The 12,791-nt window shown below is 42.0% G+C and overlaps 1 protein-coding gene across 6 annotated transcripts in view; it reads right to left on the bottom strand.

Moving 5' to 3' along the window:
• The window catches only part of tiam1a (TIAM Rac1 associated GEF 1a), a 108,215-nt gene that overhangs the window by 35,745 nt on the left and 59,679 nt on the right, over nucleotides 1–12,791 (bottom strand). For 3 of the 6 annotated variants that reach the window (XM_079804073.1, XM_079804076.1, XM_079804072.1), the window contains 8 exons: nucleotides 11,193–12,132; nucleotides 9,994–10,468; nucleotides 8,692–8,864; nucleotides 7,959–8,183; nucleotides 5,269–5,454; nucleotides 3,184–3,330; nucleotides 2,822–2,896; nucleotides 593–766 (listed from right to left, as the gene is read on the bottom strand). In XM_079804073.1, the coding sequence (XP_079660199.1) occupies nucleotides 593–766; nucleotides 2,822–2,896; nucleotides 3,184–3,330; nucleotides 5,269–5,454; nucleotides 7,959–8,183; nucleotides 8,692–8,864; nucleotides 9,994–10,468; nucleotides 11,193–12,122 (2,385 nt within the window). In that variant the 5' untranslated portion in view covers nucleotides 12,123–12,132. The remainder of the gene's footprint in view (nucleotides 1–592; nucleotides 767–2,821; nucleotides 2,897–3,183; nucleotides 3,331–5,268; nucleotides 5,455–7,958; nucleotides 8,184–8,691; nucleotides 8,865–9,993; nucleotides 10,469–11,192; nucleotides 12,133–12,791) is intronic. The other 3 variants (XM_079804075.1, XM_079804077.1, XM_079804074.1) reach the window with 2 other exon arrangements.

Genomic DNA, 12,791 nt, shown 5'->3' with positions numbered 1-12,791 from the left:
TGACACTTTAGCAGTTTGCCTTGGGAAATGGAAAGTTCTAGCACTTTCTCAACAACTCCAGCATCAAAGGAGGGTTGGGCAAGTTTTGTGTTTTCAGGAAATATGTTACATGAGATGTTAGCCGTGGATGAATCATAAGATTACTCTGCTTTGATGATATATAAGTGTGTTTTAGGTATTAAATTTCCTCTTCATTGTTCCAGATGGGCTGCAAGATGATAGCATAGTACAAACTGTGATTTTGTTTGTGAAAGAAACAAATGGCACAGCTGACACGTATGTAGCTAACGTGTGCTAACACCTCATGCAGGATGACAAACAACCACCAGTCAATAGGCGTCAGATTTTTTTTTTAGATGACCATTTTTATATCAGGGTTCAAAATCAATTATGTGTGGCAATATATGCTGATCTTGTGACATATTGAAACTTGCCGAGAAACTCTGAGAGGAATTATGTTAGAAGAAAGCATGTTTAAAATGGGTAAGATGAGAACATCTATTTACCTGCCTCTGGGAACTTCAGTTTGACAGAATTCAAGGTAATCTATTTGATTTGAAAAGTTTTGTTTGCGAGTACACATGACATTTACCCTGCACAGTGCCTCCAGGGCCTCCATGGCCGTCTCCCCCGGTTGTATGATAGCCAACACAGGTCGATCGTCAGGTAAAGAGACCCAGGACGGCGTGAGGTAGTCGGGTACCCAAACTTCATTGTCTGGCTTGTGTTGGGGGACGCTTTTCACCGAACCCACTTGGTCCTTCTGGTAAAAATGAAAAGATTGTTTTAGAATGTGCGTATTTCAGAGCGAAGAAATGTAGAGACATACTGCTATGCAAACTACCAATATTGTTATTTTTTTATGATAACCAAGCTGACAGTAGATATCAATCTATATTTTCTATATATATTTCATATTACAATATACTATATTTAATGGCATATTTTACTTTACTGATACCAATATGATTGCTGAAATATTGTGCAATCCTGAAAAAAAAACATCTGGAATTATATTTCACATTTTTATACTTAAGTTTTTACTATTTTATGCCCTTTTTTACTTATAGAACCGATACCGATATGACTGCTGATATGTTGCGCAATCTGAAAAATGTAAAACGGAACTTGATATATTTTACTATTTCATGGCATATTTTACTTATCGGACAGATACCAATATTACTGCCGATACGTATATCGCCTAATCCTAAAATGTAGGACGGAGCTTGATTTCATCCATTGGAAATTGCTTGGAATGATTGGTTAACATTAACCAAAAACCTACACATCTTAAATGATGTCGCTTTCAAGGTAGTCTCTTGTAGCCAGACCTTCAGACTGGTTGGAGGAAGGTCTGGACTTTTTCACAGCTTTCATTGGCCAAGGACATATAACTCCACCAATTGCAGTTCGTTTTGCTCCGTGTCATGCTAAGGGGCGTGGAAATGTAAAGTCGATGTCCCTGCAATAACAGACCGGCGTGCATCTATAAATTATTAATTCTAGAACGTTGTGTAAGTTTACTGCAACAATGGAGCCGCGAACCTCACATACTTTAGAAAATCCAGCCTTTAGTTGATCCTGGTAAGTGCTCATTGTCCCAGTTGTAAACACAACCCTTCCACAAGGGAGTTTGGAGTTTCCAAGCGGAGCGTTAAAGAACGCAACACACTCGTCTCGCCAACATCCTGTAGAATTCAACCAATCAGATCACGACTTCGAAACTCCTGAAAAGTGTGCCATATGCATCAGGCGTTCAGCCAACGGTCCGTGGGTGTGACGTCTGAGGCTACTTTCAAGGAAAAATCGGCGATGAGGAAGGCTTTTTTTCTTTTATTTTTACTGATAATTTGTGCACAATAACACCAGAAAGGTGTATTAGGAAAGTGAACAGGGTCAATTTCATGTTGATAAATTCTAAAATGCATTAGAAAGGTGATTACCACAAGACAATACCACAACAAAACCTCTGAACGCAGATTTACTGAGGTGTCAGTTTTCAGGTTACATTATTTGCACAAATCGGCCTTATCACACTTAAGCAGGGCTGTCTGGATCGATGCAACAGACAATGTGATGATATCTAATCTGATACTAATTAACTTGGCACCCAAGCACAGCAATGTGCAAGGCAAGCCCAGTGCAATACTCAGCGCCTCTGTCTGACAACGCTGCTGTTAGACGTCTGGCGGATGATCGATGAACTGACGTGTACCGGCTGGGATGTGCATTGTGGGTCTTTTGGGGGCTCTTGGGTCTGTCAGCGGGTCTGGCCTGCTGTCAGTGACGGCATGCTGCCTGGCTCAGATAGCTTATCCCACACTATCGGGTGACAGACTAGCACCCTCCCCTTCCCCTCAACAATCTGCCCACAGAGTAGCTGCGATGGTGGTCCCCCATCATAGAGAGACAGCAAGCCCACACATGGTGAAGGAGAGCGGGAAATGGGTCAGAGGGACTTAAACACACTCACATACTGGCAGACACATGCAGACAATACATTAAACACTCCAACATTCTGTCACTCATTCAACTCACACACACGCACTCCCCTCCCTAAGCACCCGCCATCTGCCTCCTCTCCTGGCTGTTAATGGACGTGCCGGGTGGGAGAGGAGCCTGGGCCTCCCGCCGCTTCTCTCCGAGGCTCTACAGCCCAGCTTGGGTGTCTTAACTCTCTCTAGCTCTTTCCAGTTCCCGTTGGGAGATGCACACAGCATTAACATCTCTGTTTTTTATGCGTTCGGCCTTTGACAGCATTCTCTTTGACAGTTTTAATTATGTAAAGCATGCTGAGAATTATTAGCGTCCTCCTCACCAGTGTCTCCTTTCCAGTGTCCTCAAACATGTGCTCGAGATTCCTCTTAACCGGCTCTTCTCCGTCTACGAACACCTTAGGTTGAGACAAAACAACTAGTTGTTTCTTGAGCCAGAGATATGAATTTAGAGTATTATCTGCAAAATATCATATTATGTATGTTTTTAAGGGAAGATGAGATCATGAACCTTCAGTTGGATCCCACCATAAAAGTGCGAGATGATTTGAAGGTATTTTAATGCACTTATACCACATACAAACTCACAATTGCAAATTGTATGCTAAATAAACAGTGATACGTTCTATTGAAGACATGTAACGTGTCATAAACAGACTGTAGCAGATGTCTAGCAGATGTGAACCTGGTTAATGCTGGGTCTGCCTTTGGTTTTCTTTTTTGAGGTAGTGTCCAGACCCCATAGAGAGGAGAAACGGCTCTTTCGTTTACTGGAGGAACGAGAGAGGGCTTGGGTACGTCTCCGAATTCCCCCATCCGTCCTTGCTGCCACCTGTGCAACACAAACACGCATACAGGCAATAAGCATCTAAAAGAGTATCAAGCACATGTGATGGTAGTTTTAAAACAATTTAGCATTTGTTACTATGGAAGAAACCTTTAAAGGTGGGCTGTGTACATTTTAGCGGCATCTAGTGGTGAGGTTGTGAATTGCAACCGCCCACCGCTCACCCCACCCCTTACGAAAGCACATAGAGAAGCTACGGTGGTCGTCACAGGACAAAGATGTCATCGTCTGAGACAGCAGAGAGTAGCTAGCGCTCTGTAGAGAAGTTTTGTCCGTTTAGGGCTACCGTAGAAACATGGCGGCGCAAAATGGCGACTTCACTGTAAGGGGACCGGCGGCAATGTAGATAGAAATGGCTCAAGGTATTAAACATAACGGTTCATTATGTAAGGTCTATACACCACTGAAAACATAGTTACGTATATTATATTGCATTTCTGTCAATAGATCCTCATACATATTACACACTGCACCTTTAAAAATAACATTGTATGGGAAAATGCAGCATAAACATTGTTTAAAATGTCTCCTTTTGTGTAAATGAGTAAGTGACGACAATTGTCATTTTTTTGTGGACTAGTACTTTAAATGTTTCACCAATCCCATGATAAGTGAGATCTACAATTAGTATCAAACATTTAAGAAACATAGTTTTATTTAAAGGGAATAACTCTTAAGGGTTGTTCACACCAAGAATAATAACTATAAAGTGTTAATAATCAGTCTAATTCTACGAGAATAACAACTTCCACAACACAATTATAATGATAACGACACAGAGGACAATATTGGTGGAATCACTTTCAGAATGTTTTTTTTTTTCAGCTGATAAACACTGACATACATTCAGAATTCATCCGACTTTACAGAGCTCGAGCATTTAAAGCCCCAAACAACATAACTGCCATGCTTATAATAAACAGAACATTAACGTCTGTTGGTGTGGATGCTAATATAGTTATAGTGATTACGCTTGGTGTGAACAGGCCTTTAATCTGCCTAAAGGTTTTAGCCTTCATTGATTACAAACAGCCTAAGTGACACTGTGAGAAAATATCAGGAAAGAGAGGGGAAAAAAAACATCACTTTGCCTTTGGGCTTCAAATAAAGATCAGTGATGGGAATAAATATGACACCATGACTCATTTCAGAAGTAGTACACACATAAACTGCCATGGTGTGGAGATGTCCTGTTCACACACCCAGAAACGAAACCACACTGACATTTCTGCGATAATAAAAGTTTGTGCCGCAGAAGCCATAAAGGATTTCCTCAGTAATCAGACCGTATGGAGGATTTCACATAAACATAAAACCTAGGTAGTTTAAGTGACATATGCAGTACAGTGTCTAAAGACAAAACCCCATGGCTTGTGTTATGTTTTAGAAGAGAGAAGAAACAAAAAAGGAAATTGTATGAAGACATTTAAGGTTAAAGGCAGTGGTTAGAGATGATGATGGGGAAATTGAGTGCCAATGACAAAAACTGCTTCCTTTTTCCATTATTTAAAAAGTCAATGATTTTCTGTGAAATTTGGTTTCATTTTCTAGGAAGTTACGCAATTAAATGGGAGATGCTTTTCTACGCCACACTGTGACCCTCCCGAGGTGAGGCGGTCATCCAGCTGCATGTTACGCCATTCTGTACGTTCTCTGCTGAACCACAGGAATGACAAAAACATGATGATGACAGCATGTTTTGTTATGCAGTTTCTGTTAGGACGTAGGCCAAGAACAGGCTGGCATGCAGCTCAGAGCTCACTGGGCTCTTGTGGAGTGGATTAAAATGAAGTGTATGTTAACTAAACACGTGTGAATGAGAAGAGGACGTGAGAAACAAAGAGAAAGAGAGAATAATGCACTGATACTGAGTGTGTTTTGGTGTTTTGTGTGTGGAAGTTTATATATGTGTGTATTTCATACCAGGGCATGAAAGGATGATACTGAAAAAATGCCAAGACGACCCATGGACAGTTTGGTGGGGCGGGAAGCAACAGCAAGTAGGCGTTTTGGATTTGGAAGCTCGCCTCCCTGCAGGCTGGACAGGTAACAGCGATACCGGAACAAGTCCATATGAAACTGCTCCAAATTCTGCTCCCAGAGGAATATCTGAACAAAAGGAAAGAAGGATTTAAGTTTTTTCTACTTTGTTAGTACTTCAAAATGCTCTGCACTTTCTATTTTCTGCATTCGTACACTGATGAGGGCCCTTAAGCTGCTGACTATTAGAGTGTGGGCAGTGTTTTTAATAGGGTTTTGTTTACTGGAGGAGGATGCTGGGATAAATCATTAGTCAGCAGGCCTCCTCTAAGCCAGCATGACCTGAGTCTATTCACAGACCATGGAGGAGTATGCCCACCTCCACACCAACAGACAAGTACATCACACACACAAATAAGTAAAAAGACACGCATTTACACACTAATGTTTTATGTAAGTACAATCAAATCACATGTCAGTCAGAGATTCGTTTAAAAGCCACATAAAAACACACACACATACTAGCACAAATATACAGTAGCATCACAAAAACACCACATTGTTGTGTGCTAGCTGACCAAGTCAACCACTATTGAAGCCGAGTGTGTGAATAGGTGAAGGTTATTGCCTGGTTTTACAGACAAGGCTTAGCCTAGTCCCAGACTAAAATGCATGTTTGAGCTGTTTTAACTGAAAGGAACTTGCACTGACATCTTAAAATATGTCAATGCCATCGTTTTGTCTCAAGATGCACACCAGTAATGTATTTTCTAAGGCACGTTTAAAAAAGCTACTTAAATGTCCTTGTTTAACTAAGGCCTACTCAGGGCTCCAGACTAACATTTGAGAGCAGTGGCACCAGCACCACTAAGTTCTACAGATGGTGGTGCTGGAGGAAAATTTATCATAAAGTTAATTTAATAATAAAATGACTATGGTTTTGAATAGTTTTGTTGATAAGTGCAGTTACTAATAATACATGTTTGTTTATTGGAAATGTAACAGTGAGCACTGAGCTTGAATTGATATGCAGATAAAATGAACTTTTATTTAACAACAGTCAAAAACAAAATTTTCATCCATGATCTATGATTGTCTTCCTACTCCCCCCCCCCCCCCCCATATAATAGGAAAGAGTAGAAATGGCTAATAAGTCGAATAAGTGCTCCTCTGCTGCCAACTACTGGTTATAGTGGTAATTTAATGTCTTTTTTTAAATAAAAATGCTTACAAATCAGTTTTACAATTTATCACATTTAAAATAAATAACATTAAAATTGGATATTTAGAGCTTTGAAGTACTGGAAAAAGTGCACTTGAAAGCCCTTGAAAAGTGCTTGAATTTCACTCTCAAAAGGTTGTACGAACCCAGAGATTAATTATGTAGAAAACAAAAACAAAAAAAATTGGTGATTTGTGGACTGAAACCCCTGAACTTCGTTCATGGCACAACAGACTCCACATCAGAGCTGTTTGATCTGAAATCATAGACTGTAAAAAAAGATGGACGACGCGCCTTCACTCTCTTCCATTGAAATAAGTGAAGCTGCCAGTGTCCCAATATGGCGATATCAACAACTTTTTGTGAAATAAACAGTTAGGGAAATGTAGAAATGAAAGTTAAAGCTCCAAACTCCTCCTGAAGTTCCCAAAAAATGTCCGTTGGTGACTACTTCGCTCAGAGAAGCTGTCAATCTCAGCTGTCAATCATAACGTCACACCCCCGTTTTTATTGCTTCAAATAACTAAAACCAAACTTATTTAAAGTATGAACACTTGAACTGACATCAGCGTGATAAAAAACGGCCTAAAATGACAGAAACCATCTTTGTAAAAAATGTATTTGAAGTGTAATTGGATTGTTTCGTTTGTCTATGTCCCATTACATTTCATTGAGAGGGCGGGGTTTATGAGCTATACTGCACCCAGTCACCTGGGGGCTATTGAGACGCTTTGGCTTCACTTTTTAGGACTCATGTGGCACACTTGTCTGACATCTATGGTTTATAAAAGAGAATTCTGCGCCAAAACCTTCGCACTAGATCTCGCAGTATCGATGTTATTAATTCTGTGGCGAATTCAAACGCTTTCTCACTGGGTCTCCCAGCATTGTGTAGTAACGGTGTCAATCGAGATCAGCCTGTGTATGAGCTCGCACTGCGCTGTCTATTATTGCTCCAAGCTGATAAGCGGTCCGTGCAGCACAGCTCAAACGAATAGCGTGGTTCTGTTCTATTTTCGTTTGCCGTTTGATGTTCCTCATATGTAACAGAAATGGCATTTCTCTTATCAGCTGGGGGCAACCTCTAACAAAATTTAGTCGCACCAGCAGGAAAAGTGTCGCAAAATGTGACCATTTGGTCGCAGTCTGGAGCCCTGCTTCTCCTGGCTTAATCTAAAACCTGTCTGTGGAATCAAGGGTAACATTCTTAAGGTGAAGCTTTAATCAAATATTTTTATTTTATTTAATGTCCCAATGGCATGAGTTTGAAAATATATCTTTGTCCAACCATTGGCAAATGGGACTCAACAGTCCCTAATCCTAATCCTAAAGATGCCACTGACTCTCCAATAACAAGCACAGTTCAAAAGCATCAGAAAAGAAGCAATGCGTGCATATGGCCTGAGCATACCTGCTCCAGGATAGTCTTCCTCTTCTTCCCATCCGTGACGGCAGAGAGCTGCATTTCGCCCATCTTCTTCATTTTCTCATCCATGTCGATCTTCTGTTCAAGCTTCTTGATCTCAGAACGCAGCAATCGTACCGTGTCCTCGCGGTGGTGCTGACGGGCGACGACCGCAGCGCAGGCTGAGTGGATGGCGGTTATCCAGTTTTCCAGCTCTGTTTGACCTGATGTCTAAAATGAAGTGGATCAGATCATTACATCCTCACTATAGGATTCTCACTGGCATTTTGGCTACAATAGGAAAAAACTCAAGGCACAGCATCTAAAAATTGACAGTATCTAAAACTATTGACGTAATACCTTTTTATCTCCATAGCAACAGCAAGATACTTTCAGCACTAAAAAAATAATACATTATTAACCAAATCACATAGATTTGACTGTCAAGCCTGACTACTTAACCTTTAAGAATGTCACATGGTAAGCAGGATGCTGTCACCTGTCACAGAATAAAATGCCACTGAGACCCACAGAAATGTAGAAATATCATTCCGCAGTTTTGAATGAAAGAGTGGACCATGAGTATTGAAGTGGGACAATACTATATCAACTGGATACAGGTTATCATACATTTATGGACAGAAACCTCGCCAAGGGCTTCAAATGCTGCCCTGAATAATTCAAGATTTTAAGAGTAACTGGAATCACATTAATGAAATTAATTAATAATGAAACTTACCTGGAAGAGAAAGGCGTCTCCCAGTGCATTGCTCAGACAAAACACAAAGTCTTTCTTTGGATGTTCTGGTACAGCCTGGACAATGCTGTTCTCCACCCAGACTGCATGTTTGTGAATGCTGTTGTGGTCAATCCCTGAACGCCCATCCGTTTCGTAGAAAAAAAGAGTGCATCCTGGGAGAATAAGGTGAGAAGGAAGATCAGAAAATATGTAACTGATAATGCAATACAAGTTTCAAGATTTGATTCATCTACAATAATAAACAAATTAATGTTTTTCATGGAGCACAACGGGGGTGATTGTTAGCTCCCCAGCTGTCTAAATGATGTTGTCGGTGATAATTATATTTGAAGCATATGGGACGAGCTGCATTAGATTTAATAGATGGCAGAAGGTTTGTAGAAAACTCTTCAGATAACTTGATTATGGTTCTGACATGTAATGTCTCATGGCTCGTTTCCATCGAGCGGTACAGTAAAGTTCAGTAGGGTACACAATTTCTGCCATTTCCATTGTCAGAAGTGGTGAATGGTACCCTAATTCCGAACCATATCGTACAAGTTTTTCGGCCCCCTTCCGTTGGGGTACCTAGCACAGTAGTCTGGTACTAAAGGGTGGAGCTAGACTCACTGCAGAAAGTTGATTGGTTGACAGAGAATTGTTACTTGCGCATGCTTTTTCGGCTGTGTTTTTCCTTGCAGCCTTGGCTCAAACAAAGCTTTGCAAAGCAAAGCAAACAGCCACAAGATCTGCTGTATGTCGTTTACTTTGTCGCTTACTTCTTCACCTGAGAATGACGTTGATCGCTACACCACGCCTATCATAAGGGTATTGTTGCCAGTGGAAACGCAAGCCGAATCAGGGTTTATGGTCCCGAATTGTACTGTACTGAACCGTCCCGCTCTGCTCTGTGGAAATGAGCCATTAGATACTATTTTATCTTCCTTTTACATTCAAAGTTGCTGAAAGAAATGGCCCTGAGCATGAAATTAGATTGTGAATGAATAGTCATGGAAAAGGTACAAACATCAAACAGCCAGAATCAAAAGGTGTAATAAGCCTGATGTGAAATAGCAGGTGCATGATATTTAATAACTGGAGCAGGGTCAACGAGTTTAAAAACAAAAGATCAAGTAGAATGATTTGCATTGTGGGACAGAATACCCAGTGAAATGCGCTCTGTTGTATACTGTACATTTGATCAAATGTAGGAGGACATTCAGGTATACAATGCAGAGTATACACAAAATATACTGCAGAAATAAGAGCAATATGCTATTCCAAACATAGCTTGCATCTCACCTTTGAGTGAAACCCAGTACTGCTTCCACTTCCTTTTTGCTGCTGGCTCCACCCTCTTATTCTTTTTGTGCACAAGGAAGTTCTTTACAGCCAGTATGCCGGCTTTCCGCACAGTGCCCTGCACCGTGCTTAGCAGAATGTCTGAGGGGTAAACGGAGCTTAGCGTTCCACTGCTCCTTTCATCGCTGGCAGCCGAACTGGCCTCCTCGAGGCAATCCCGCGTCTGTCTGGAGTTCAAGTCCAGCTCGTGGCGGAAGTTCTCGTACACGCCTTGATCTCCACCAGGTTGACGTTCACCTCCACCTCCGCTGCTACTGCCACTGTCGCTTCCCGCGAAGAGGCTTCCGCTAGCAGTGGAGTAGACGGAGAAGGACGCAGACATGGCCTTGCAACGGCGCGAGGAGTGCTCGACTTCAGCTGCACCACCGTCAATACCACTGTCTCCATACTCGCTGCCCTCACCAGCCGTGATATCCTTCACAAAAACAGAACAGATGAATGCAGATAAAATATGACACTCCCTCTACAGTGACAGCACTTCATATGGGACATCCTCCAAAGAAGGATTCCTTCTCACAATATCACCCCAAATAATCGTTTGACAATTCATAAACTAACTTCCATTGAGCTGCTAAACGGCTCTTCTTTCTTTCCTCTTTTGACAGACACAAAAGAAGAGACTGTTCTGTACTCAACTTGTTTACCTGTGCATGAAAGAGGAACAGAAAGAGGAAGACATTCTAAGGTGCAGCTTCCCTTTGCCAACACAGAAACTTAGATTATGGGAAATATCATGTTTAAAAAAACACTAGTGTCCAAAGTAGCTGCCAAAAGCTGGAACATGACTCAGATAAAGTTGTGTTTGAAGTATCCCCTGAGACCATTCAAAATTTGAAGCTCTTTGACAAGCAAAGACAGTTCAGATCACATCAAATATGCACGAACATGAAAGTCAAAATCAGATCCTGGAGTGTTTTTATCTTTCATATTTCACTAGACCTAACAGTTAAAAGTTCAAATTTCCTCAGAGAATTCCATAAGCTCTTTATCCAGTTCTTGGGTCATGCACTTCAGCAACTAGTTTCTAAATAAATGGTCGACACTATTTGGCAGGCTTGGAAGTAGGCAAAGTGCACATGATTCATAACAGTCTTTATTTTGAGAGGATGTGAAAACCATTTGTCAGAGGCGTAACTTACATGTGTTGTTTGTGCACGCCGTCCCTGCATACGTGAGCAGATGGTTGCCTGATGATTGGACGGTCCTTCCGACAGGCAGTGAGAACGACGACAAGGAAGAGTGTATGCTCCATAACCGTTCCCTTCCTCCTCCGCAGGAGACAAGATTTCGCCATTCATTCCGCCTCCCTCCTTCCTCTCGGGATTGTGACCATTATAGAGATGGTGGGAGCCACGAAGTAGAGGTAGCCTCTGTGTGCAAAGTTCGTCTAAAGAGTTAGCTCTCTCTCCTGAGTGAGACTCGAGAGTCCGCGGGCTGGAGGTGCGACGCCGTCCTCCACAGTTAGCAAAGCCTTTGTCCTCATCCTCATTTGTCCCTATAATCTCCTCTGTGCTTGTCAGATGCTCTTGGCTTAGATCCGACAGGGAGAACTCCATGGAATCCTCTCTCCACATGTCTGCAGATTTGGAGCGCTTCTTCTTGAAGCTGCCACCTTCCCGAGGACCGTCTCTGGTCCTCTGCAGGTATGTGTCCTCACTTGTGAAACGTCCATCATCACAACCGTCTGCCACCACTGTGTCCATCTCAACACCGTCTTCCGAGCCAGGCGTGGTGGTGGGATCCTCCATGTTGTCGTGGAAGGACATCGGCCGCAAGTTCATGGCCACCCGGTCCACCCAAATGGTTCCCCCAAAGCCATCCAAAGCATCTGTCTTATTGAAGGGTTCCAGGCCATTTTCACTTACGGACTGTGGGATGGAAGGGGTGCTGCTCGATTTTGTGCTGGTCTCAGAGTTGCGGTGTTCAGCCTTGCTGGATGAGGCGTGACGCGATCGGCGAGACTGCTTGTTAGAGATGCGAAGTGATCGGGTCATGTGCTTCCGTGAGAGGTGGCCCTGCCCCTCACTGTAGTAGGCGTGGCCTCCATTTTGGCTCTCCACATTTCCCATGGTTTAACTTCTGAGAAAGACACAACATGGGTTAGATATAGGACATGTCGCTACCTACTGATGAAGTGCAGACCCTCCACACATTAGCAAGATGTCTGTATATGGATGTGTGACATTTCAAAGATAGATTTGCAGGTATTTGTGGCTCTAAAACCTGACTGACCAGCAAACACCACATTCTTCTATCTAGAGACCATAAAAGAGTCACTGCAGCACCAAAGCAGCATATATCCAACTCTTATGTAAGGCGGTAAGTACAGTGCAGAAAGAGAAAGCAACAGAATGAAAGAGGTTGTACCTACAGAACAGAAATTCAGTCTCCACATCTCTAAAAGTGAGAGCTGAATAGCATGTGATCAGAGCCTAACACCAGAAATATCTCTGACGCACACAAAGACACAAAGCAAGAGTGAGAGAAGGAGTGGGATGTGAAACCTCTCAACCCCCTGTGGTGGGAACATCAGTGGATTTTTTACAATGACCTCTATTAGAGAGTTCACGCTATGTGTTTCTCAGTTATAACCTCTTGAAATTGTTGGAACGGTTCAGAGTAAGATTTCAGATAAATTAGTTCTAAGAAAATTATAATAATCCATTATGTGCCATTTAAGGATTTTTTTATGGAATCACTTTGGAATATGAAAAGAAAAAAAAAATCATGAGAGGTAT

Source organism: Gobio gobio, assembly GCF_949357685.1.
Source record: "Gobio gobio genome assembly, chromosome: 22".
Taxonomy (NCBI): domain Eukaryota; kingdom Metazoa; phylum Chordata; class Actinopteri; order Cypriniformes; family Gobionidae; genus Gobio; species Gobio gobio.
The sequence above is the reverse complement of the archived record's forward strand: the minus strand, read 5'-3'. Positions and strand labels throughout refer to the sequence as shown.